Source organism: Salvelinus sp. IW2-2015, linkage group LG4q.1:29 (genome assembly GCF_002910315.2).
Source record: "Salvelinus sp. IW2-2015 linkage group LG4q.1:29, ASM291031v2, whole genome shotgun sequence".
Lineage (NCBI taxonomy): Eukaryota > Metazoa > Chordata > Actinopteri > Salmoniformes > Salmonidae > Salvelinus > Salvelinus sp. IW2-2015.
The window spans coordinates 40,696,022-40,722,409 of record NC_036842.1 but is presented as its reverse complement, the minus strand read 5'-3'; the positions used below and the strand labels follow the sequence as shown (position 1 = coordinate 40,722,409).

General features: G+C 41.9%; 1 protein-coding gene across 1 annotated transcript in view; it reads left to right on the top strand.

Annotated features, from left to right (window-relative positions):
• b4galnt4a (beta-1,4-N-acetyl-galactosaminyl transferase 4a) overlaps positions 1–26,388 on the top strand; it is a 431,216-nt gene that overhangs the window by 338,984 nt on the left and 65,844 nt on the right. The window contains exon 8 of the mRNA XM_023984701.2: positions 26,119–26,197. Within this exon, the coding sequence (XP_023840469.1) occupies positions 26,119–26,197 (79 nt within the window). The remainder of the gene's footprint in view (positions 1–26,118; positions 26,198–26,388) is intronic.

The following is a 26,388-nucleotide window of genomic DNA, read 5'->3' as shown; positions in this document are numbered from 1 at the left end:
ATTCAAAAATAAATCCAGACAGTTGGTCACCAGCAAAGCACCCCCACACCATCACACCTTCCTCCTCCATGCTTCACTAGTGGGGAACCACATATGTATCATCCGTTTACCTATCTTGTGTCCTCAGAAAATACATTTGGCTGGTTGGAACCAAAAATCTAAAATTGGACAGATATCCACCAGTCTAAGTGTTCATTGTGTTTCTGGGCCAAGCAAGTATCTTCTTTATTATTGTGTACTTTAGAAGTGCTGGTAATAATTTATCCTCTGCAGCAAGGAACTCTGATCTCTCTGGTGTGTGTGTGTGTTTTTTTTTTTTTTTTTTTGTCTCACAGAGCTTACAACCAACTTAAACACCTGCACAGAAGTGAAAAATGTGTACACTTACTGAGCAAAACATAATTTACAGCATCAAGTTATTAGATTGTATATGCCACATGAATGACTATGGTGGTGACAGGCTTCAGCGACAATTCCTCAAATTGTAGACAACCCCACGCAGAAGAGGTAGGATAGGCTCCTGTAGCTTTTCCCTGAAAATACACATACACACATTAGCTAATGTACAGAACTAAATGAAAGCAATAATCCAGATTCAACATGGTGATGTGTTATAATCAGGGCATGAAACACACTTTTTGGTCCACTAGCCACTGGGGCAGGTACAGTTGATTAAACAATCTACCAGCCACTATACTGTATTTGTGACGCAGCAGCACGCAAACGGGGGTGTATGACAGACGTTACTACTTTAGAGGAGTGGCATTTTAAAGTTAAAAAACCCACAAATGTTTTCATTAAAATGTTTTTTTTTTGCAGATATGCCTTCTTGAACGTGAACTTTCATGTGCCTTTGTGAAAGATACAGCCATGGAGAACTGCAAACGTGTTGCTACAGCTCCCAACAAGCATTGCACTCCGATGTTTACTTCAACATAGTGTGCAGTACACATATAAACAATAGCCTAAATCAGTGTTCATTTTGACACTTCATTTTTTTTTTTGTCTAGTCTTAGTAATTTTGGCTAAAATATCATCAAGTCATATTTTTCTAATTTGAATAGTGATTTAGTCTAGTTATTGTCAAAATGACGAAAACAGTGGGCCATTTTAGTAACTAAATGCCCTTTCATTTTAGTCACAACACATTTGTATTGCCTCATTAACCTATAGTTAGCATAAACCACTGACTTCCATGTGCACAAACATACATAGCCTTGTCCTACCAACATATTTTTCTGTATAACACCCTATTCATTTCAAAACAGGAGAAATATGACAAACATACAGTTTATAGTAATATACTGTATAAGAATGATCTGGCCATGTAAATTCCTAATTCAGCTTACATAGTGCACATTACATACAAAACAAACAGACACACACAAGCGCAGACAGCGAGAGAGAGGGACAGAGAGAGACAGATAGAGAGCGAGAGAGAGTACCACAATCACCAGATGATTGTATTGGCAAAGTATTATGGGTTGCACCTCCGTCACTCGGTCGCTTCGTTGCCATTGTTATCAACGTTCCACAGACGCCGCAGCTACATTGATGTCCAAAAGTAGAACCGGGGCTAATGACTTTGAATCGGAGCTAATGACTGTTTCGCCCAGTGATGTAGTCGAGTCACTAAACCTCGAGTCTGAATCGAGTCCCAAAGTCCCCTTTGCTCGAGTCCAAGTTCGAGTCACCACTGGTCGAGTCAAGAGTCGAGTCTGAAGTCTGAGTCCCAGTGCTCAAAATAAAGTTATTTACCCAGTCAGATATAGTACAATGGCAAGAGGAATTTTGTCAATAAATTGTTGGCTATCCCTTTTCCTTTCTTTCTCTGCCACCAAATGTTTGCATATAGGCTACAGGTAATGAATAGAGCTGACGTTATTCCTTATTCAACATGTCAGAGAGGCATGTTTGTTCGACATAGAAGTATTTCTATCTGAACGTTCCAAAACGTTAAATGCTGCTGAACGCACCCCAGGTTGTTAGGTATAGCTAGCTAATGAGTTAACAAGACTGAACAAGGTGTAGCCTGAACAAATTGGTAATGGTCCAGTCTGGAAGTAGCCTAGTTGTAGAATGGCCCACATATGCAGCACGCCAATGCACCATAGAAAGAAAATAATTTGTGCCGGWATTTTGGGTATTATCTTTTGAACGGTAAGGGCTAGAATCATGACATTTTCTCTGATGAAAAGAGGGAGACTTGGCTGTGTTGGCCATATAACCTGGCTATGAAATGTGGTGGGGAAAATGAGACTACAAATTCAAAGATGGCATACTTTTCTACACTTAAGGGAGAAACACACATAGCTGGACTGTTGTTTTACTATTAAACTCAATGCTGCTATTGTTTTTAATTTCATAATGCAGCTTGTGTTTCTTAACCAGTCAAAAGGTAGCTAATTAGACGGCTGGCGGTGACTGGTTAGCCACGTGGAAGCAAGAGAGTCACCTGCGTGAAGTGTATAATCTGAGGTGGAGCCTGAGCGGAGCCTGTCTGCCCACACGCATCGCTTGTTCCCCCATAGCTCACCAGCTGAAGTAGGCTGTGTGTGCCGCGTCCTTGTRCAGTCAAATTAGTTGTCAGATTTTAGTCATCGAGGTAATTTCATCTCATTTTAGTCAACTGAAATGAGAATTTTTTTTGTTGAGTTCGTTTTTTTCTGGGTCTATTTAGTTAGTTARAGTCTCGTCAATTGCCACTGAAAATATTTGTTTATTRGTTTCCCGAATATTTTAGTCACTATTTTTGTTGATAAAATTCACATAGGCCTAAATGTAGGCTAATTTTGCTGAGGGGCATTGAGGAAATTCGGGATCTTTCCCCCACGCGTTTTTGATTGACCTATTTACCGCATGTATGCCCATTGGAAGCGGAGAAGGAGATGGAGAACATTCTGAAGTTTGATTGCAAATGAGAGTTGAAAAGAGWACTCAGAATTCTTATGGCATTGCACACTATTTAGTGTGAACCGAAATGACTTCATACAACGTCCCAAGCAAACTGTACAAATAAAACGCAAACGACAGAGGACTTCTTACTTAGCTAATCAAAGGAGTTCCCATCCCCCGTGAAGCACTCATCCATGTATACGGGTAAGAGTCTAGCTACATTTTCAGAAATATGTTTCTAATTTAGACAGAAAGTCATTTTCATTGAAAATTAAATAAAGCTTACTGTTAGTTAGCTAGCGAGCTACTTGTATGATCWGATTTTTCATACTGCATAATTTCATGCATGTTGGCTAGCTATGACAATCCGTTTGTGTTGCTATATTGTATGGGTTGGTATTATGGTTAATTGTTTAGCTAGCTAGCTAGCTACATGTCTTAACAAAAGACTTCTCTTCGCCAGATGATTACATGACCCATCAATTTAGCCAGGTGTGTCTGGGGGTGATTACAGCCATATTATGTTTAATGAACATGTGTATATGTCTAAACACTTGTGAAACATCCACTTACTGTAGCTAGATTTCTATTTTTCTGTCTATTTCCCTGTTTTACAGCTTCGATGCTCTGGAGCCTGGTGTTGTTGATGCCAAGGAGCGTTCGAATTCAGTCGGGACCAGGTTTCAGCTGCTGCGCAACCCGGACGTCCTTCTRCCCAGAGATGGTCTGTCTGTACGAACAGTACCTGGACTGGACACAGCTCGAAGAGCATATCTTTTTGAAAAGATCAGGGAGTTTTGCGATTTAAGAGGTCATGGACATCACATGCCCTGAACCAAAATTGAAAGGCAGGACAAAAACAGGCTCTCAGAATATAGATCCCCTGGTTGATGCATGAAACAGACGACCCAGTCCACCACTACAGTAAGACTGCTGAACGGCTAATCATTGGCTGTCTACTTGCACTCTGACTATTTGCACTGATTATGCACATTCACCTGACTCTCTCATAACACTCTCTCACACACACACACACAACTACCATACGTTGCTGCTACTATTTATTATATTTATCCTGCTGCTCAGCCACTTTACCTCTGATTGTATGCATATAACTACTTCAACTATCGTCAGCATCACTGCCATCATTATTGATATTGGTATTGTTCTTGTACATAGTTTAAATTCTTGTGGTCCCGTGTCGATCAGTTGATGGAGCATGTCTCTTGAAATGTCAGGGTTGTGGGTTTGATTCCCATGGGGGACCAGTACGAAAATGAATGCACTCACTACTGTAAGTCGCTCTGGATGAGTGTCTGCTAAAATGGAAATTTTATGTTCTTTGTCTACTGGCATTGACACTTTTAAAAAATGTTTATACTGATACTTTTATGTTGATTTTTTCAAAAGTTTTTTTGATGTTGATGTAGGGCAAGGACTAGATAAACTGTATTTTTACCTGGAGTTATTATTTACTGTAGGCTACTACTTTCACCACTGTCACTCGCACTCAGTTTAGCACAAGGCCGTAGACAGACACTTGTCCCCATGTGATTCCTTAAAGAGATGGGTGGGGGCTAATGCTTAAGAGGGTGTGAAGGATGCTGAATGGGCGTTAACAAAGAACAGCTCTCTGGCAAGTTAAAAACTTTGAAAGGTTTTTACTCAAACCTGGGTATACAAGATTATCAACTTTTAAAGCCACATAGCTTTCCCATAGCTTTCTCCAACTGAATGATATACCATTAAGAAGAGTCTGGGCTTTTATACAATGTAAAAAAAAAAAAAAAAAGAGCAAATAACGTATATTCTACATAAGCCCCCAAAGACAAATTGTGTAAACATTTTTTMGCCATAGTTACACCAAACTAGTAAGAAGTGATGTGGTATATTGCTAAATTTTTTGTGACCTGACTTTTTAAACAAAATGTCACAGATGAGGCAGAAATGTTCAGCTGCCCCTTTAAGGGTGGGAGGTAACCGTGGCAATGAGGTCACTCAAGCTGCTCTAATCATTGTGACAGTGTAGCTAGTGGTCAATGTACCTTTGCTAGCACCCTTACAAAAATGTACCAAGGTACTATTATGGTACTTTCATTTATACCATGGTACTACTATGGTACTTTCACTTATACCATAGTATAGTCTGAATCATGGAAATGTAGCATGGTATTGCATCATTTATACCATGGTGAAGTATAAGTATGATAATTGTGCATTACAATGGCAGTACGTTGGTTGGTATTATGTTGCTGTCAAAAAGTAGTAATACGTTCTATATTAATAGTTTTTTGCTCATGTTTGGGTTCCCTGTGTTGCCATCCAAAAATGTGTGAGAATGTGAAATATATGGTAGTCTTTGGCATTTTGTGATTATTTATTTATAGTCAAGGGGTGTTGTGCTTGCCGTGGCCTGCAGAGGGAGCCCTTGTGCTAGCCAAACCTTATCTTTACAGTGAGCGAGTTATAAAGCAGAGGATATGAAACACCAAGTTAAGTGGAGTGTAATGATATTATTGTTGTAATTATTTTYTAAGGTTTTGATAGTTTAATTAATTTATAAAAGAAGCTAAAGTAGAAGCTAAAGTAGGCTAACGTTAGCTCCTGACAGCAGGTAGCCTGAAGAGCACTGAGCCAGTAACAGAAAGGTCGATAGTTCGAATCTCAGAACTGACTAGGTGAAAAATATGTCGATGGGCCCTTGAGCAAGGCACTTTAACCCTAATTGCTCCTTCAAGTTCGAGTTTCAATTTTATTGTCGCTAATGGTTTTACAGCAAAGGAGTATAAAAAACAACATTGAACATATAAAATCCACATGGATCACAATAAGACACAGTTACAGTGAATACAATGATCTAGCTAGCACCTCAAGTCATAGGGCTGACAGCCATCAATACAAATATATACAGAGAACGACGTTAGCAGCAGAACAAAAATACAGCAAGCCAAAGTTGCTTAAAATAGTTATTAATCAGTAAAGTGCTCTGTGCATTCTTACATGCTGACCAGACCGGACACGTCAAGTGTGCGAGCGTTGCAAAATAAATGTACACATTTGTTATTCAATCATTGCACCCACACTGCTCCTGCGCGACGGGGAGCGTCTGCGTGGCCAGGTGTTAAAATAGAAGTTGGTTCTATTTGTGACGCTCAACGCACTGCAAGTCCTGACTCTCAAAACTCCTCATTGGTTTTTAGGAGCATATACCCACGTGCCATCTCCTCATTGGTTTTTAGGAGCATATACCCACGTAGGTGATTGAAAGATTAACTGACATCCACACTCCAGTCAGTTGTAGAAATGCACTGTAAAGTTGGTTGCCAACCGCCATATTAAGTCCAAAGAAGAAAAAGAAGCCTGAAGGAAGGAGGAGAGATGAGGAGAAACATATTTGGTTTACTGTTTTATCTGTGGATTAATTGTCAAAGTAGAGGACCTTGTGCATTTCAGGTAAAATAACAACCCAATGTTTATATCCCAGGACAAATTAGCTAGCAACAGCAAGGTAGCTAGCTAAATTGCCATAAATGTTTAATGCTTTTCGACCTGTTRCCAAATTAATATAATTGGTTCAGAGTTTCTTTTGATATTTGCGTGTCCCGATTTGTGTCTGGTGAGGGGGTACAAAATCAACATGCGCACGATGGCTCACGCAGGCACACACACACACACGCGAGTGGTTAGGTCAGCATGTTAGATCATCTCGTTAACAACATATCATCAATGTACTGACAAAAACAAACAAAAAACATCTTAAGCTCTGGATAAGAGCGTCTGCTAAATGACTAAAATGTAAATTAGACCAACATTTATGCCTGTGCGCAGCGCTTCTAAAAGTTAATGTTCAACACTTGAAACACAGTGCGCACAGCTCCCCAGCCAGGCACTGTTGCTGCGCATTGCACAAGGTAGGATATATATTATATTATTCATAGTTCTTTGTATGATTAGCTACCAGCTGTGAAACAAAACAAAAACACTGCTATAAATGTGGTCATTCTTGACTTGCTTTTGTTCGGGATATGTTGAGAATGACATGATGCAAATGCCATGGTATTTTCCTGCCATGGAAGAGTAGGACAATGAAAAAAATACCATGGTAGTATCATGTTTTTTTGGTCATTACCATGATATTTTCCTGCCACAGTAGTGACCAAAAAAACATCATAGTACCATGGTATTTTTTTCATTGTCCTACTGTTCCATTGCAGGAAAATACCATGGTATTTGCATCAAGTCATTCTCAACAAAAGCAAGTTACAATGTTACAATGAGTCCTTTATTGCCATGACTACCACAGGCTAGCTTGACTGGAGCTAACGTTAGCCGACGTTAGCTTCTATGCTAATGTTTTTTATAAATAAATTAAACTATCAATTCAAACGTCATAAAAAAATTACAACAATAATATCATTACACTCCACTTAACTTGGTGTTTCATATCCTCTGCTTTATAACTCGCTCACCGTAAAGATAAGGTTTAAAATAATTTGGCTAACGTGAGAAAATGCCCGACTAGGCTACCATATATAATACTCACATTCTCCCACATTTTTGGTTGGCAACACAGGGAACCCAAACGTCATAGAAAAATAACGAAAATATCATTACACTCCTCTTAACTTGGTGTTTCATATCCTATTCTTTATAACTTGCTCACCATGATAAGGTTTAAAATAATTTGTTTATCTGGTGCTTCTCTCTTCCGTTTTAAGTCGGCTCTCTCGTTAGGCGTGCACAACTCCAGGATTATTGGAGTCGACTCCGACTTCTGACGTTGAAGTCGAAGGAGTCGACTCTTGCTCGGCTCCCAAAACGCACTGAAACGGCTGCGTATAGCCTACACGTACACACTATCTCATTTCATTTTTACAAACTGCCCCCTGTAATTCTTATGCCGGAAGCCTGGATTGGAGGATTTTATTCTAGGCATGAAGATATTTCAACGTCATGTTTAGCCGATAATAGGTTACACTGATAACTCATGCTTGGCTGCCAAATGTATAGGTGTCCTCATAATATTTAAATTGAAGAAGTGTGATGGTAATCATTATTTTAGTGATCCACGGTAAACGTGCCTCCTAATAAAAATGCCTACCATCCTGCTGATTTGAGCCGCTGAACTGTATTTGCACTTGAGCGTTTATGAATGAGAACTTGCCATTTCCCAAAAGTTTACCTCAGTGTGGAATCAAGGATGCCCTGCTTTGTGATCTATTTCCTTTGAAATCAACAGCCAGGGTTTCATTAAATAAGCTATAGACACAATACTTTTTATTGCACATTTAGACATACTTAAACTTACGCATTTGGGTCCTGAGTGGCGCAGTGGTCAAACCCACTGGATTGCAGTGCTCAGGCACCACTACCGCCTGGGGTTCGATCCAAGGCTGTGTCACAGCCTGCCGTAACTGGGAGCCCGATAGGACGGCGCACAATTGGTCCAGCACCGTCCGGGGAAAGGGAGTGTTTGGCAGGGGGGCTTTCCTTGGCTCATCGTGCTTTAGCGACTCATTATGGCAGGACCGGGAGCCTGCAAGCTGACTTCAGTCATCAGTCAAACGGACACATTGGTGTGGCTGACTTCTGGAATAAGCAAACCAGTGTGATGAGACCAGGCAAATCATGTTTTGGAGGCCATTGGAGAGTTGAAGTGATGAGCCAAGGTCATAATTCGGGGAGAAAATGGGGTTAAAACATACGCTTGTGGCCATACCACCGTGTCTGATCTTGCTAGCATAAGCAGGGTCAGGCCTGGTTAGTACTTGGATGGGAGACCACCTGGGAATAGCAGATGCTGTAAGCTCCATCACTATGAAAGATGTGTGTTCAGTCTTTGGTCTGATGTGTGTGGAATAGCTTAAGGTAGACTACCGTACTCATTGATAGCCCCTACTTTAGTGAACTTGCGAAACATTGCAAGCCAATAAATTACGAGATATAGGCTAAAGGCTACGAAATTCATGCTCAGAGAAGCACAGAGCAAAGTTATATTTCTAAGATAGCTGCTGGGATGATGTAAATACAAATAGGTTGCGTAACAACTGCAATGGATATTCCAACCCTCAACCCTGAGCCTGTGGTGTGTAGGGCTACGGTGGCAGTTCAGAAGGAGAATCAAATGTTTCTTCCATTCTGTTAAGTTTGAGAAGGAGGGCACGAATAGGACGACCGGAGGTCAACTTCGATAGCTTGCTACCTACTATAATTGATTTTATTAAAAATAATATGTTTCTTGCCCATGATGTATTTATCAGAGTTATTGAGAGTTATTGACCTTATTGACAATAAGCCAGATTCGAGTGACTTAGATTGTGGTGCTGAAACTTGAAGCAGCAGCCGTGGGACAATCAATCGGAAAGGAACCCTCGTGCTGAAAGTAGGCAAATTTGTGTTGGAGCCTATTTCTTCCTATTTAAGAAATAAGAGGTAGGCCGTCCTGTTTGACAGACGAAATGAGGCTATAGGCTGCTATATCAAGGTCAATTCCTCCACCCACCATGCCTACCTTTTATTAAAGAAAATGTTTTTTAAAAATGCACAGCTTAAGATTTTCAAGAAAATAAAACCAATTATATAAAGTGATCTATAACAGCGCTTTGGTCTGCTATGCTTTATGCTAGAAAAAAATCTGTAATAAACCCGGGGAAGACATGACTCCGATGCACATGGGGATGTCATTGTTCCCTGACATTCGGGGGCTGACTTTGCTTGGGAAATAATCAAATTCTGTAAAGTTGCATGAAATGTTAATAAAAAGCTTATTTTTTTTGCAAATACAATGACATATTCATGCAATGCTTTTGCTATAAAGGAGATCTTTCCACCCTTACTCTTGTCCACAATTGTCTGCGAACCCACAACTTTCTGGCCCGCAGCCCTGTACGCTATCAAAATCCCTYCGTTGCCATGTAATGTTTACAGGACAAAGAACAGTTTCTAAAACTGCATTTCTAAGGCTCTGGTCTGTCTAAGAAGTGAGGGTAAACAGTAGACCTGTTCTCTGCTCTGTTTTAATTATTATTTTGTGTATAGGGGAGGGTCACTTTTTTTATCGTTCAGGGAGGGTTTAGGTGAAATATATTTTGCTGAAGGGAGGGCCCATATTCATTTCAGAGTGGTCCGATTTTCTCCATGTAATCCTTATTATAAACAACGTTCACTCCTTCACGGACGAACTAGCATCAGCAGTAGTAGCATAATGCCTTTGACTTTATCAGAAACTCATATACCCATAATGGTATATAAATCCTAGAGCCTGACTGATAAATTGGATGACTTTCCCAGAAATATTTGTATCGGTTTTTATTCAACAGATAAAGCACCGATATTATATACGTAGACTGAACAAATACGTGTGCTCATTTGCGGTGATTTTTTAAATGTTTTAATGGTTTCCTGAAGAGAGTGGTCTACGTGCTACTCATTGACCATTACTGAGCCCTAAGTCACGACGTGAGAGAGGACGCATGGTGGTTTGATGGTGAGAAGCTTGCCACAGCCAGCGACAGCGTATTTGAATCAGAAAATAATCAAAAGTACACTTCACCAAGCAAGCAACCCTGTCCTCATCACATTCTCACATAGTTAACGTTAGCTGGGCTAGCTAGCCAGCAAGGTAGTTAACCAAGCTAGCTAGCTGGCAATCTGAGTTATTTAAGTGTGAACACTGGACTCATCCTTGAAACTAAAATAACACTGTTACTGTCTGGGCTTATCATGTTAGTTAGTTTTCCAAAATATGCAATCTGACAGACAGTTGGCACAGATCTATCATTCAAGCCATGTGCTTGCATTAATTGTTTGCTAGATTGTTGGCTAGCTAGCTAGCTAAATTAGAACGTGTGTGACTAAAACCAGTGTGGCAAGCATTTTCCTGCATGAACGGTTTCAGTCATCAGCGCATGCCATTTGCAGTTGAAATATATAGTGTAATTTACATTATGGTTTCAGTAAGAAAACACTGTCGTAATGAACAGCTAGCGTATTCTAGTCATAACAAACTATCGTTGCAAGTGGTTTATTTACATGACCTTTACTGTTGTAAAGCACTGTAGTGAATCTACTCAATATATATGCTGATGCTGACACCTTGTGGTGATATTACGAACTGCACGTTACTGCATTTCACTGCATAGGTTGTTAACTTGTGAACAGAGCAGTTTCAGATTTAGCGTTGAGACAAAGTTGATTTAATCCAGCCCTTCTTGGTTATTAGTGTGCTTGTGGTGCTTCAGCACAAACACATCTGCATTCTTATTCACTGCCATTGATAGACACATCTGTATGTAGTGAGCAGCATGTGTGTTTGCGCTTGCACATGCCAATATGCATGAATCCACTAAATTCACCCTAGCCTCCTTTACCCTCAGACCTATCTCTATCTATTCAAGGTAATTGGGTTCATGCAGCATTTTAATAAAGATGTAGCCTGAAAGCCTGAATGAGGCTTTGAGGGAAACTCTGCTTTCCTCCCCTCGGGCATGTTACTGTAGCATCTGTTTAACAGAATGATGAGAAAGAGGTTAGCGGAGAACGAGGCTTCGCCGAGTGCATAAACGGTATAATTTGAAATGGAGATGACATTGAGGCAAAAGTGAAACACTGTGAAAAAGACTATGAAAACAGCCATGAATTATCTGATTGGAGCGTACACATTTTGATATGACAGCAGCGCTGTCAGCTAAGGGTTTGGCTTGGAGGAGGACAGGAACAATCAGAGGAGAGGATTCTGAACATTCTAAGATTATCTAAAGGGATATCGTTTTTCTTTAATGATCAGTGTAGGTTATGTTTTAAATGATTCAATGAAGATCCATGAAAGGTCATTACCGATACATACATGTCTCTCTCTAGCTTTCTCTCTCTCTCTCCCTCTCTCTCTCTCTAACACACAAACACCCACCTAACGCACAAACACCCACCCGACACCTCCGCCGACAGCTCCAAGTCAGGAGGAATGGGGAAAATGTCAGCCCCTTCCTGCAGTTCAACAGAAAGCCGCTCCTCCTGGACCAAATGCCAGCTGTGACATCAAACACAACCTGGATCTGAACTCAGCCGTGCCTTTTTCCCCAACGCAAATGTCAAAGGTCCCCGCCGGCCATTTTAACATCGATCAGCACCTCTCAAGGTGAAACAGTCACTGAGGGAGTCAATTCCCAACCCACGCGTGCAGAACCACGTGCGCACAGACACAAGCATGCAGTCACACGCGCCCACAACTGACCCTGGTAAAATGTCTGTTTGATTTCTCGTTAGTGAGGGGGGGGGGTTTGTATGAAGGTTATAGGGTGGTTATAGGAGAGTTGAGAGAGAGGAGACAAGGCAGGTGATCTATCACTAGAGCAGTCTCAGACAGGAGTTATGTGAAATGTCAGACAGCACCTGTGTGTGTGGGTGGCAGAGTGAGTCAGACACCTCTAAACCACCAGCTCACCAAACATAGACAGGAAATGAAATGTTTCCTTGGAAAATAGAAAACCACTCTTCTCGCTGTTATTTAGGAGAATCTATTAGACACACGCACACAAACAGTTCAGTGTCCATTTATTTATCTAGGGGAGGCAGGTAGCCTAGTAGTTACAGCGTTGGACTCGTAACCGGAAGGTTGATAGATCAAATCCCCGAGCCTACAAAGTAAAAATCTGTCTTTTTGCCCCTGAACAAGGCAGTTAACTCACTGTTCCTAGGCCAGTCTTAATTAGGTATGTTTGTATTGCGTTGCGTTACGCTGGTGTTTTACAGCCGTGGCCAAAAGTTTTGAGAATGACACAAATATTAATCTTCACAAAGTTTGCTGCTTCAGTGTCTTTAGATATTTTTGTCAGATGTTACTATGGAATATTGAAGTATAATTACAAGCATTTCATAAGTGTCAAAGGCTTTTATTGACAATTACATGAAGTTGATGCAAAGAGTCAATATTTGCAGTGTTGACCCTTCTTTTTCAAGACCTCTGCAATCCGCCCTGGCATGCTGTCAATTAACTTCTGGGCCACATCCTGACTGATGGCAGCCCATTCTTGCATAATCAATGCTTGGAGTTTGTCAGAATTTGTGGGTTTTTGTTTGTCCAACCGCCTCTTGAGGATTGACCACAAGTTCTCAATGGGATTAAGGTCTGGGGAGTTTTGCTCCCTGAGCCACTTAGTTATCACTTTTGCCTTATGGCAAGGTGCTCCATCGTGCTGGAAAAGGCATTGTTTGTCACCAAACTGTTCCTGGATGGTTGTGAGAAGTTGCTCTCAGAGGATGTGTTGGTACCATTATTCATGGCTGTCTTCTTAGGCAAAATTGTGAGTGAGCCCACTCCCTTGGCTGAGAAGCAACCCCACACATGAATGGTCTCAGGATGCTTTACTGTTGGCATGACACAGGACTGATAGTAGCGCTCACCTTGTCTTCTCTGGAAAAGCTTTTTTCTGGATGCCCCAAACAATCGGAAAGGGGATTCATCAGAGAAAATGACTTTACCCCAGTCCTCAGCAGTCCAATCCCTGTACCTTTTGCAGAATATCAGTCTGTCCCTGTTTTTTTTCCTGGAGTGGCTTCTTTGCTGCCCTTCTTGACACCAGGCCATCCTCCAAAAGTCTTCACCTCACCGTGCGTGCAGATGCACTCACACCTGCCTGCTGCCATTCCTGAGCAAGCTCTGTACTGGTGGTGCCCCGATCCCGCAGCTGAATCAACTTTAGGAGACGGTCCTGGCACTTGCTGGACTTTCTTGGGTGCCCTGAAGCCTTCTTCACAACAATTGAACCGCTCTCCTTGAAGTTCTTGATGATCCGATAAATAGTTGATTTAGGTGCAATCTTACTGCCAGCAATATCCTTGCCTGTGAAGCCCTTTTTGTGCAAAGCAATGATGACGGCACGTGTTTCCTTGCAGGTAACCATAGTTGACAGAGGAAGAGCAATGCTTCCAAGCACCACCCTCCTTTTGAAGCTTCCATTCTGTTATTTGAACTCAATCAGCATGACAGAGTGATCTCCAGCCTTGTCCTCGTCAACACTCACACCTGTGTTAACGAGAGAATCGCTGACATGATGTCAGCTGGTCCTTTTGTGGCAGGGCTGAAATGCAGTGGACATGTTTTGGGGGGATTCAGTACATTTGCATGGCAAATAGGGACTTTGCAATTAATTGCAATTCATCTGATCACTCTTCATAACATTATGGTGTATAGGCAAATTGCCATCATACAAACTGAGGCACCAGACTTTGTGAAAATGTATATTTGTGTCATTCTCAAAACTTTTGGCCACGACTGTATATGTTCAAACCGGACACCAGTCTTAATGAGGTATGTTTGTGTTGTGTTGCATTTGTATTGTATTGTTGCTGTATTAAAATAGGACCCCATAATTTGGTGGTTTAGTTTCATGAGAGCACTTTAATGTATACATTGTCACCGCATTGCAGAAACGTTCTATTCATGAGGGACTCCGGAGTGACCTTATACTGTATCTCACTGACTGACACACACACACACAAGTGTAAGGTCACTCCGGAGTCCCTCATGAATAGAACGTTTCTGCAAGACACACACAGAGACAGACAGACAAACACGTTCAAACACAAGAATGACGGGCATAGATGGGTTGGTTGTTCAGCAACAAAGCTGACGCATGCACAACTATGGGTCAAAACAGACAGGGTTGGCTTAGATTGTTGACAACATGTAAACTATATTTCTTCTCTAATATTGAACACGTAAATAAATGTGCACAATGAGCACTTGCCTCTTAAATACCTTGTTACAGTTGTTGGGTTAGCAGTACAGTAGCTAGTGAATTCTTCAGTCAAAACACCTCAAAACAAGACATGATATCAAGAATATGATACAATTAGCTGAAAAGAGCCACCTAAAATTCCCCACATGGCAGTTTATTGTCATTGTTGCTTGCTAACTGGCCATCCAGATTTTCAACAACACCCAGCCTTCTGCCCCATTGAAGTGTGTGCATCGTTTTCGTAATTGTTGTCAGCAATCCCATCTATATACACACATTCACACAGTCACACCTTTCTCTCATACACACACAGCTGCAGTGATGTATAAGATCCAGAGCGCTGGGCATCCTGGCCTGAGGAGACAGTCTGTTTGTGTACCAGAAGGCAACATGGCAATGTCATCGTCCCCCTCCAGTGAACGTCATTCTCTGTCCATGTGATTGCTATTACCAGGAACATGCACACGTCTGCAAATGTACACACACACGCACAATGCCACTTGTATGTGTGCATGCATACACATGCGCAAGCATGCACACATACATACAGTGCCTTCAGAAAGTATTCATACCCCTAAACGTATTGTATATTATGTGTTACAGCCTGAATTCATGTATTTCTTCTCTCACCCATCTACACAGAATACCCCATAATGACAAAGTGAAAACATGTTTTTGGAACACAACTTTGCTATGACACTCCAAATTGAGCTCAGGTGCATCACATTTTCTTTGATCATCCTTGAGYTTTCACTACAATTTGATTGGAGTCCACCTGTGGCCAGTTAAATTGTTTGGACATGATTTCAAAAAGAAACACAGCTGTCTATATAAGGTGCGACAGWTAACAGTGCATGTCAGAYCAAAAACTATACCATGGMGTCCAAGAAACTGTCCGTAGATCTCTCAGATTGTGATGAYGCATACAGCTGGGGAGATGACCAAGAACCCAATTACCAATCTGACAGAACTACAAAGTTCCTTGACTGATATGGGAGAACCTGCCAGAAGAACACCAGTCTCTACAGTGAAGAGGAGKCTCCGGGATTCTGGCATTCTAGYCAGAGTTCCTCTGTCCAGTGTCTGTGTTCTTTTGCCCATCTTAATCTCCACCTTATCTCAGCTCACTGGTCACGATAACAACACCCACCKGTATCACGCGCAGGTATATCTCACTGGTCAGCCCCAAAGCCAACACCTCCTTTGGACGCCTTTCATTCCAGTTCTCTGCTGCCAATGACTGGAACGAATTGCAAAAATCGCTGAAGCTGGAGACTTATATTTCCCTCACTAACTTTAAACATCAGCTATCTGAGCAGCTAACCGATCGCTGCAGCTGTACATAGCCCATCTGTAAATAGCCCACCCAATCTACCTACCTCATCCCCATATTGTTTTTATTTACTTTTCTGCTCTTTTGCACACCAGTATTTCTACTTGCACATCACCATCTTCACATCTATCACTCCAGTGTTAATTTGCTAAATTGTAATTACTTCGCTACTATGGACTATTTATTGCCTTTCCTCCTCACGCCATTTGCACACACTGTATATAGGTTTTTATTTTATTGCGTTATTGACTGTACGCTTGTTTATTCCATGTGTAACTCTGTGTTGTTGTTTGTGTCGCACTTCTTTGCTTTATCTTGAACAGGTCGCAGTTGTAAATGAGAACTTGTTCTCAACTAGCTTACCTGGTTAAATAAAGGTGAAAAAGAATGTTCAATACAATTTTTTATTGGTCAGTCTGAGATACGGCTTTTTCTTTGCAAGTCTGCCTAGAAGGCAGGCATTCCGGAGTCGCCTCTTCACTGTTGACGTTGAGACTGGTGTTTTGCGGTTACTATTTAATGAAGCTGCCAGTTGAGGACTTGTGAGGCGTCTGTTTTCTCAAACTAGACACTCTAATGTACTTGTCCTCTTGCTCAGTTGTGCACCGGGGCCTCCCACTCCTCTTTCTATTCTGGTTAGAGCCAGTTTGCGCTGTTCTGTGAAGGGAGTAGTACACAGCGTTGTACGAGATCTTCAGTTTCTTGGCAATTTCTCGCATGAAATAGCCTTAATTTCTCAGAACAAGAATAGACTGACGAGTTTCAGAAGAAAGTGCTTTGTTTCTGGCCATTTTGAGCTTGTAATCGAACCCACAAATGCTGATGCTCCAGATACTCAACTAGTCTAAAGAAGGCCAGTTTTATTGCTTCTTTAATCAGAACAACAGTTTCCAGCTTTGCTAACATAWTAGCAAAAGGGTTTTCTAATGATCAATTAGCCTTTTAAAATTATAAACTTGGATTAGCTAACACAACGTGCCATTGGAACACAGGAGTGATGGTTGCTGATAATGGGCCTCTGTACGCCTATGTAGATATTCCATTAAAAATCTGCCGTTTCCAGCAACAGTAGTCATTCACAACATTAACAATGTCTAGACTGTATTTCTGATCAATTTGATGTTATTTTAATGGTCAAAAAAAGTGATTTTCTTTCAAAAACAAGGACATTTCTAAGTGACCTTAAACTTTTGAATGGTRGTGTATATTTGGGTGATTGGAAGTGACGCAGACAATTACATTGARGGAAGCTACAATCTATCTGCAATATTAAAGTTGATCTACCCCAAAAAATGACAAAATAATAATAATAATTCAAAAAATTATAATAGAGAAATAGCAACATATAGCTCGGCCTGTAACACCTTAGCCGGCAGAGGGTCCGCATAGCAGTGACACAAACTGGTGTCCAGGGATGATCAACTTTAATATTCCAGATAGATTGTAGCTTCCATCAATGTAATTGTGTGTGTTGTAGAAAGATGGTGGCGATACAGCACAAAGTCCCAGCGGATGGTGGGTGTATTACATCCAGTCAGACGTTTCTGTCTGTCTGGATGGTGATGTGTCACTTATTCTTATGAAGGACTTGGCAGATCTTTTTATTTTTTATTTTATTTCACCTTTATTTAACCAGGTAGGCTAGTTGAGAACAAGTTCTCATTTACAACTGCGACCRGCCCAAGATAAAGCAAAGCAGTTTGACACATACAACAACACAGTTACACATGGGATAAAAAAAACATACAGTCAATAATACAGTAGAAAAATATATATACAGCATCTGCAAATGAGGTAGGATGAAAGAGGTAAAGCAATAAAAAGGCCATGGTGGCGAAGTAATTACAATATAGCAATTAAACACTGGAATGGTAGGGTGTGCAGAAGATGAATGTGCAAGTAGAGATACTTGGGTGCAAAGGAGCAAGATAAATAAATAAATATAGTATGGGGATGAGGTAGATTGGATGGGCTGTTTACAGATGAGCTATGTACAGGTGCAGTGATCTGTGAGCTGCTTTGACAGCTMGTGCTTAAAGCTAGTGAGGGAGYTAWGAGTCTCRAGCTTCAGAGATTTTTGCAGTTCGTTCCAGTCATTGGCAGCAGAGAACTGGAAAGAGAGGCAGCCAAAGGAAGAATTTGCTTTGGTGGTGACCAGTGAGATATACCTGCTGGAGCGCATGCTACGGGTGGGTGCTGCTATGGTGACCAGTGAGCTGAGATAAGGCGGGGCTTTACCTAGCAGAGACTTGTAGATGACCTGGAGCCAGTGAGTTTGGCGACGGATATGAAGTGAGGGCCAGCCAACGAGAGCATACAGGTCGCAGTGGTGGGTAGTGTATATGGGGCTTTGGTGACAAAACGGAAGGCACTGTGATAGACTTCATCCAATTTGTTGAGTAGAGTGTTGGAGGCTATTTTGTAAATGACATCGCCGAAGTCGAGGATTGGTAGGATGGTCAGRTTTACGAGGGTATGTCTGGCAGCATGAGTGAAGGATGCTTTGTTGCCAAATAGGAAGCCAATTCTAGATTTCATTTTGGATTGGAGATGTTGAATGTGAGTCTGGAAGGAGAGTTTACAGTCTWARCAGACAACTAGGTATTTGTAGTTGTCCACATATTCTAAGTKAGAACCGTCCAGAGTAGTGATGCTGGACTGGCGGGCAGGTGCGGGCAGCGAACGGTTCAAGAGCATGCATTTAGTTTTACTTGCTTTTAAGAGCAGTTGGAGGCCACGGAAGGAGAGTTGTATGGCATTGAAGCTCATCTGGAGGTTAGTTAACACAGTGTCCAAAGAAGGGCCAGAGGTATACAGAATGGTGTCGTCTGCGTAGAGGTGGATCAAAMAATCACCAGCAGCTAGAGTGACATCCTTGATGTATACAGAGAAGAGAGTCGGCCCGAGAATTGAACCCTGTGGCACCCCCATAGAGACTGCCAGAGGTCCGGACAACAGGCAGATGAGATTACTCGACCAGTCAGCAGCCGGTAAACCAGTTAATGACAACCAATAATGGTGAGGTTAATGTAAGAACTAGAATACACCCTACAGTAATTACTATCACTACCGATGGTAAAGTTCTTACATTTTGATTATACGACCGGGGTTCGAATCGAAGCCTGGAAAATGTAACTTCATAAATAAATCAAATCAAATGTATTTATATAGCCCTTCTTACATCAGCTGATATATCAAAGTGCTGTACAGAAACCCAGCCTAAAACCCCAAACAGCAAGCAATGCAGGTGTCGAAGCACGGTGGCTAGGAAAAACTCCATAGAAAGGCCACAACCTAGGAAGAAACCTAGAGAGGAACCAGGCTATGAGGGGTGGCCAGTCCTCTTCTGGCTGTGCCGGGTGGAGATTATAACAGAACATGGCCAAGATGTTCAAATGTTCATAAATGACCAGCATGGTCAAATAATAATAATCACAGTAGTTGTCGAGGGTGCAACAAGTCAGCACCTCAGGAGTAAATGTCAGTTGGCTTTTCATAGCCAATCTTTGAGAGTATCTCTACCGCTCCTGCTGTAGAGATTTTATAGTGAGATTTCGTTTCAATGGTGGATTAAGGTACAATCACAGTAATTTATTTATTTTTCTTTGCAGAGCAGACTCGCTGCTTACCGCCAGTTCACCCTATGGGCACAAGGGAGACTTGGAAGAGGTGTACGACACGTCATCCCTTCGTGTGTGGTCTCTTCTATTAGGCTCGCATACCCAGATTCAAGTGGCATCTACATAGGGTTTGAGCCACAGGAGATTAGTGGCACCTTAATTGGGGAGGACGGGCTGGTGGTAATGGCTGGAGTGGAATTGTTCGAATGGTTTCAAATAGATCAAACACATGGTTTCCATGCGTTTGATGCCATTTAATTTGCTCCGTTCCTTCCATTATTATGAGCCGTCCTCCCCTCAGCAGCCTCCACTGCTTTGAGCATTAATAAAACAAGTCAATTGGATCTAGCCTTTACTKCCAAATAAAATGACTATACATGGAGTTTGTTATACCTCCRGAGTGGCGCAGTGGTCTAAGGCACTGCATCTCAATGCAAGAGGTGTCTAGTTCAAATCCAGTCCCTAGTTCAAATCCAAGCTCTATCACATCCGTCTGTGATTGAAAGTTTGGTGCACAATTGGCCTGGCATTGTCCGGGTTTGGCTGGGGTAGGCCGTCATTGTAAATAAGAATTTGTTCTTAACTGACTTGCTTAGTTAAATTAAGGTTACATTTAAAAAACAAAATTGTGTCTTAAGTAATAACACATTATGTCAAAAAACTAGACAGTCTTACCTGCTCAAATTATTAATAACATTCCCATACATTTTGTATATTATAATTCTAAGACAAGGTTTCTAAAAATATTATAAGTTRGCTTAGTCGACTATAACAACAGGTTCAAGTGTAACCAGAGAAACTAGCTTGGAAGATAAAACTGCTTTGAACGCGCACCACTGGCCTGGTTGCTGGAGTGGTGACTTCATCTAGCTTAGGAAATGGTAACTACACTGAGCAGCTAGTTGAAGATCTTAAGACACTCAAGTTGTCACTTTGTTTGACAAAAAGCATACATTACAAAGGTGTCGTAAATAAAAACAAAACAAACCATGAAAAATAAGTAGTGCAGAAATGCGGTCCGATATTCAGCAGGAGGCAGAAGGTTTGGGTGCATAAGTGTTGATATTTATTTACAGTCTTCAAGTAGTGGTATCCAGTAAAGATATTTACAAAGACAAACTGGATTAATAGACTTACCGGTGATTAAAAAAATGAAAAACTGAGCCTCAAGCAGGCTTGCCCTGTTGTTACCTTAGCTAGACAGGTTGGGGCTCACCAGGCTAAAGCAGCTTCCCCAGTCAATTTTCCAAAACAACTGAATTGCCACCTAAAACAGGGCCATCCTGGAACGTACCGTAAATCATTATGACACTCAACACTGGCTAATACACAAACATTTAATTATGTAAAAGTACCACATAACATAATATTCAAACATTCAAATGTACAAGCGTTTAATAGCGATCGAGACTTCTATACTGTGATTTCCTCTGTGGACGGGTGTATCTTTGGATTCGGACTTGAATGGCCTGCTCCTTCTCCATTTCCTGAACCCTAGCCCGCTCCCCCAATGTGACTGCTTTTCTTTATCTTCYGGCACTCAGGAGGGTCTGCTGMGATTGTCCTACAARAAGATAGCAGATGAGCTCCCATCTAACCGACCTTCCCCWTCCGTACTGTTGAACAGCGGGCTATGTGCATACTATATAATATGTGATGGCTGTTTAATGATATTATGGATATTGCCAACTTGTAACACTTCCACTTTTTATCTGTGTAGGTCATTGTGATGCATAACACATGTATCTAAGGTGGAACTAACAAAAACATGTAGCTAGCTAGTAACACWTGTTGACAGCTAATGTTATTGGCTAACATTAGCTGCTGCAGGCTAAAACAAATCTATGTCCGCATAACTAGCTAAGTTTACCTTCACTGACTCGCGCCGCCTCCTCCGTTCATTCCTTGACACTGAAGTCACTGATGTTGTCGATGATGGTCGGTCCTTAACCCTCGAAGTTGAAGATGGAGGGGCAAATGGAGAGTTTCAATGTTAACTTATTTCCATTCAGAAACTCCCGCTTGCGACATCAAAAGTGCCCTTCGTAATGAAGTCTTCCTCTGCGAAGTGCTCGCTGCAGACCCTGCTTTGAGCTGGCACATCCTTCTTCAGGACCTGGAGACACTTTTTCCCATCATTGTGGGTCCCTGTGTAGCCGTTGGTAGTTTACACAAGGATTGTTTTTGTAGCAATTAGTACAGCCTGGAACTACAGTTCACTTTRGAATTACTTTTTGCCATCTTCGTTGTCCGCTGCTCACTCTTCTATTCACTCTCCGCGGTCACACATGGGGTATGCCACCGAGAAATTCGTGGCCTGGTATTTTATCCAAAACTCAATAGCACAATCAATTTGGTCACTCCTACCTTTGACGCTTTAGTGTCAGTAGTTACTATGGCAATTTAAGATGGCGCTGACCATAGGTCAATAGAATAATAGTACTAAGAGCTAATGATGTGTAGCAGCCAGTACCGGGGCAGTCCTCTCTGTCTCACCCAGCAAATTTTGGCCAAATAGATGAGATGTGTTTTTGATTAGTCTCATCACAGGGTGGGGCCAGTATGTTTGCGTCTGCCTGTGTGTGTTTTAGTGAGCATACTGTTTATTGGGACTACGCACAGGACAATATCTGGGCTCACGATTGGCACTGCGGTCTAAGGCACTGKATCTCAGTACTAGCCGGAAAGTAGAGCATTGCAGTAGTTTGTCAAAAGAGAGATCAGGGTCCAGAGTATCGCRGAAGTCCTTCACAGTTTTTTGAGACGACTGTACAACCATCAAGATTAATTGTCAGATTCAARAGAAGATCTCTTTGTTTCTTAGGACCTAGATCAAGCATCTCTGTTTTGTCTGAGTTTAAAAGTAGAACATTTGCCGCCATCCACTTCCTTATGTCTGAAACACAGGCTTCCAGGGACGGCAATTTTGGGGCTTCACCATGTTTCATCGAAATGTACAGCTGTGTGTCATCCGCATAGCAGTGAAAGTTAACATTATGTTTCCGAATGACATCACCAAGAGGTAAAATATATAGTGAAAACAATAGTGGTCCTAAAACGGAACCTTGAGGAACACCGAAATGTACAGTTGATTTGTCAGAGAACAAACCATTCACAGAGACAAACTGATATCTTTCCGACAGATAAGATCTAAACCAGGCGAGAACTTGTCCGTGTAGACCAATTTGGGTTTCCAATCTCTGCAAAAGAATGTGGTGATCGATGGTATCAAAGCAGCACTAAGGTCTAGGAGCACGAGGACAGATGCAGAGCCTCAGTCTGACGCCATTAAAAGATCAGTTACCACCTTCACAATTGCAGTCTCAGTGCTATGATGGGGTCTAAAACCAGACTGAAGCGTTTCGTATATATTGTTTGTCTTCAGGAAGGCAGTGAGTTGCTGTGCAACAGCTTTTTCAAAAAATGTTGAGAGGAATGGGAGACTCAATATAGGCCGAGAGTTTTTATATTTTCTGGGTCAAGGTTTGGCTTTTTCAAGAGAGGCTTTATTACTGACACTTTTAGTGAGTTTGGTACACATCCGGTGGATAGAGAGCCYTTTATTWTGTTCAACATAGGAGGGCCAAGCACAGGAAGCAMCTCTTTCAGTAGTTTAGTTGGAATAGGGTCCAGTATGCAGCTTAAYGGTTTAGAGGCKATGATTATTTTCATCAATGTGTCAAGAGATATAGTACTAAACAACTTGAGTGTCTCCCTGCAGAGTTGTGCATACTCAGGACAATTGAGCTTTGGAGGAKTACGCAGATTTAAAGAGGAGTKCATAATTTGCTTTCTAATGATCATGATCATTTCCTCAAAGAAGTTCATTAATTTATTACTGCTGAAGTGAAAGCCATCCTCTCTTGGGGAATGCTGCTTTTTAGTTAGCTTTGCGACAGTATCAAAAATACATTTTGGATTGTTCTTATTTTCCTCAATTAAGTTGGAAAAATAGGATGATCGAGCAGCAGTGAGGGCTCTTTGATACTGCACGGTACTGTCTTTCCAAGCTAGTTGGAGGACTTCCAGTTTGGTGTAGCTCCATTTCCGTTTCAATTTTCTGGAAGCTTGCTTCAGAGCTCAGGTATTTTCTGTATACCAGGGAGCTAGTTTCTTATGACAAATGTTTTTTCGTCTGTTAGGGGTGCCCTACATCTAGTATTGCGAAAGTGTTAAATTAATTGAGTTCCTCCGTAGGTGGTTAACTGATTTTTGTACTTGGGTCCTTCGGTAGGCGGGGGGGGGGGGGGGTCTGGAAGGGCATCTAGGAATCTTTGGGTTGTCCTAGAATTTAAAGCACGACTTCTGATGATCCTTGGTTGGGGTCTGAGCAGATATTTTTTGTGATTGCAAATTAATACAATGGTAGTCCAGGATTATGAGGAAAAACATTAAGATCACAACATTTATTCCATGGGACAAAACTAGGTCTAGAGTATGACTGTGGCAGTGAGTAGGTCTGGAAACATGTTAGACAAAACCCACTGAGTCGATGATGGCTCCGAAAGCCTTTTGGAGTGGGTCTGTGGACTTTTCCATGTGAATATTAAAGTCACCAAAATGTGATGACGATGGAAGCCTCATGTAGGAACGCTGTATATGGCCCAGGAGGCCTGTAAACAGTAGCTATAAAAAGTGATTGAGTAGGCTGCATAGATTTCATGACTAGAAGCTCAAAAGATGAAAACATATCATTTTTTTTTGTAAATTGAAATTTGCTATCGTAAATGTTAGCAACACCACCGCCTTTGCGGGATGCGTGGAGGATATGGTCGCTAGTGTAACCAGGAGGTGAGGCCTCATTTAACACAGTAAATTCATCAGGCTTAAGCCATGTTTCAGTCAGGCCAATCACATCAAGATTATGARCAGTGATTAGTTCATTGACTATAACTGCCTTGGAAGTGAGGGATCTAACATTAAGTAGCCCTATTTTGAGATGTGAGATATCACAATCTCTTTCAATAATGGCAGGGATGGAGGAGGTCTTTATTCCAGTGATATTGCTAAGGCGTACACCGCCATGTTTAGTTTTGCCCAACCTAGGTCGAGGCACAGACATGGTCTCAATGGGGATAGCTGAGCTGACTACACTGACTGTGATAGTGGCAGACTCCACTAAGCTGGCAGGCTGGCTAACAACCTGCTGCCTGGCCTGCACCCTATCTCAATGTGGAGCTAGGGGAGTTAGAGCCCTGTCTATGTTGGTAGATAAGATGAGAGCACCCCTCCAGCTAGGATGGAGTCCGTCACTCCTCAACAGGCCAGGCWTGGTCCTGTTTGTGGGTGAGTRCCAGAAAGAGGGCCAATTATCTACCAATTCTATCTTTTGGGAGGGTCAGAAAACACTTTTCAACCAGCGATAGAGTTGTGAGACTCTGCTGTAGAGCTCATCACTCCCCCTAACTGGGAGGGGGCCAGAGGCAATTACTCGATGCCGACACATCTTTCGAGCTGATTCACACGCTGAAGCTATGTTACGCTTGGTGACCTCTGACTGTTTCATCCTAACATCGTTGGTGCTGACGTGGATAACAATATCCCTATACTCTCTACACTCGCCAGTTTGGCTTTAGCCAGCACCATCTTCAGATTAGCCTTAACGTCGGTAGCCCTGCCCCCTGGTAAACAGTGTATGATTGCTGGATGATTCATTTTAAGTCTAATACTGCGGGTAATGGAGTCGCCAATGACTAGGGTTTTCAATTTGTCAGAGCTAATGGTGGGAGGCGTCGGCGTCTCAGACCCCGCAACAGGAGGAGTAGAGACAAGAGAAGGCTCGGCCTCWGACTCCGACTCGCTGCTTAATGGGGAGAACCAGTTGAAAGTTTCTGTCAGCTGAATGAGCGACACCGGTTGAGCATTCCTACAGCATTTCCTTCCAGAAACCATGAGAAAATTGTCCGACTGCGGGGACTGTGCGAGGGGATTTATACTACTATATGTACTTACTAGTGGCACAGATGCTGTTTCATCCTTTCCTACACTTAAATGACCCTTGCCTAACGATTGCGTCTGAAGCTGGGCTTGCAGCACAGCTATCCTCGCCGTAAGGCGATCGTTCTCCTGTATATTATGAGTGCAGCGACTGCAATTAGAAGGCATCATGTTAATGTTACTACTTAGCTTCGGCTGGTGGAGGTCCTGACGAACGACGTCCAGATAAAGCGTCCGGTGTGAAAAAGTTGAATGAAAAAATTAAACCGAGGGAAAAAATTTAAATATAAACGGTAATTAAAAAGTAAAAACAGTAAAATTGGCAGGTAGCAAAGTAAGGTTAGCAAACAAAATGCACAGCAGCACGTAAACAAGTCCATAAGTTGTGACCGGAAATTATAAGTGTATGTAAACTTCCGACTTGACTTGTAAGTAGTTTTGGGTTCCTCAGCATTAACCTTCACTGTAGCCTCAATTTCCACCTTTCTCCTCGCAGCTCATGAGGTGGAAAATAACATCTGGCAAATGTTTTAAATCCTAATTGTAATGTAACATTTTCCCCCTCTCCCCTCTCGCTCTCTCTACCTCTCTCTAGCCTTATCTCATCCAGACGATACTACTTTGAGATCCTTCACAAGCAGGATGACAAGGGGTCCGACCACGTGGAGGTTGGGGTAAGTCCATACAACTTTATTAATTTATGGGGGGGCTAGGCTACTAGCTGAAGTTGTACGAAACTACTGAACTAGACCCTGTGTAAGTGCTCTCTAAACTCACTCAATACTGGGTCTCTGTCCCTCTCTCTCCACCTCCCTCTCTCTCTTGCTGTCTCTGTCAATTTCTATTTCAATTTAAGGGCTTTATT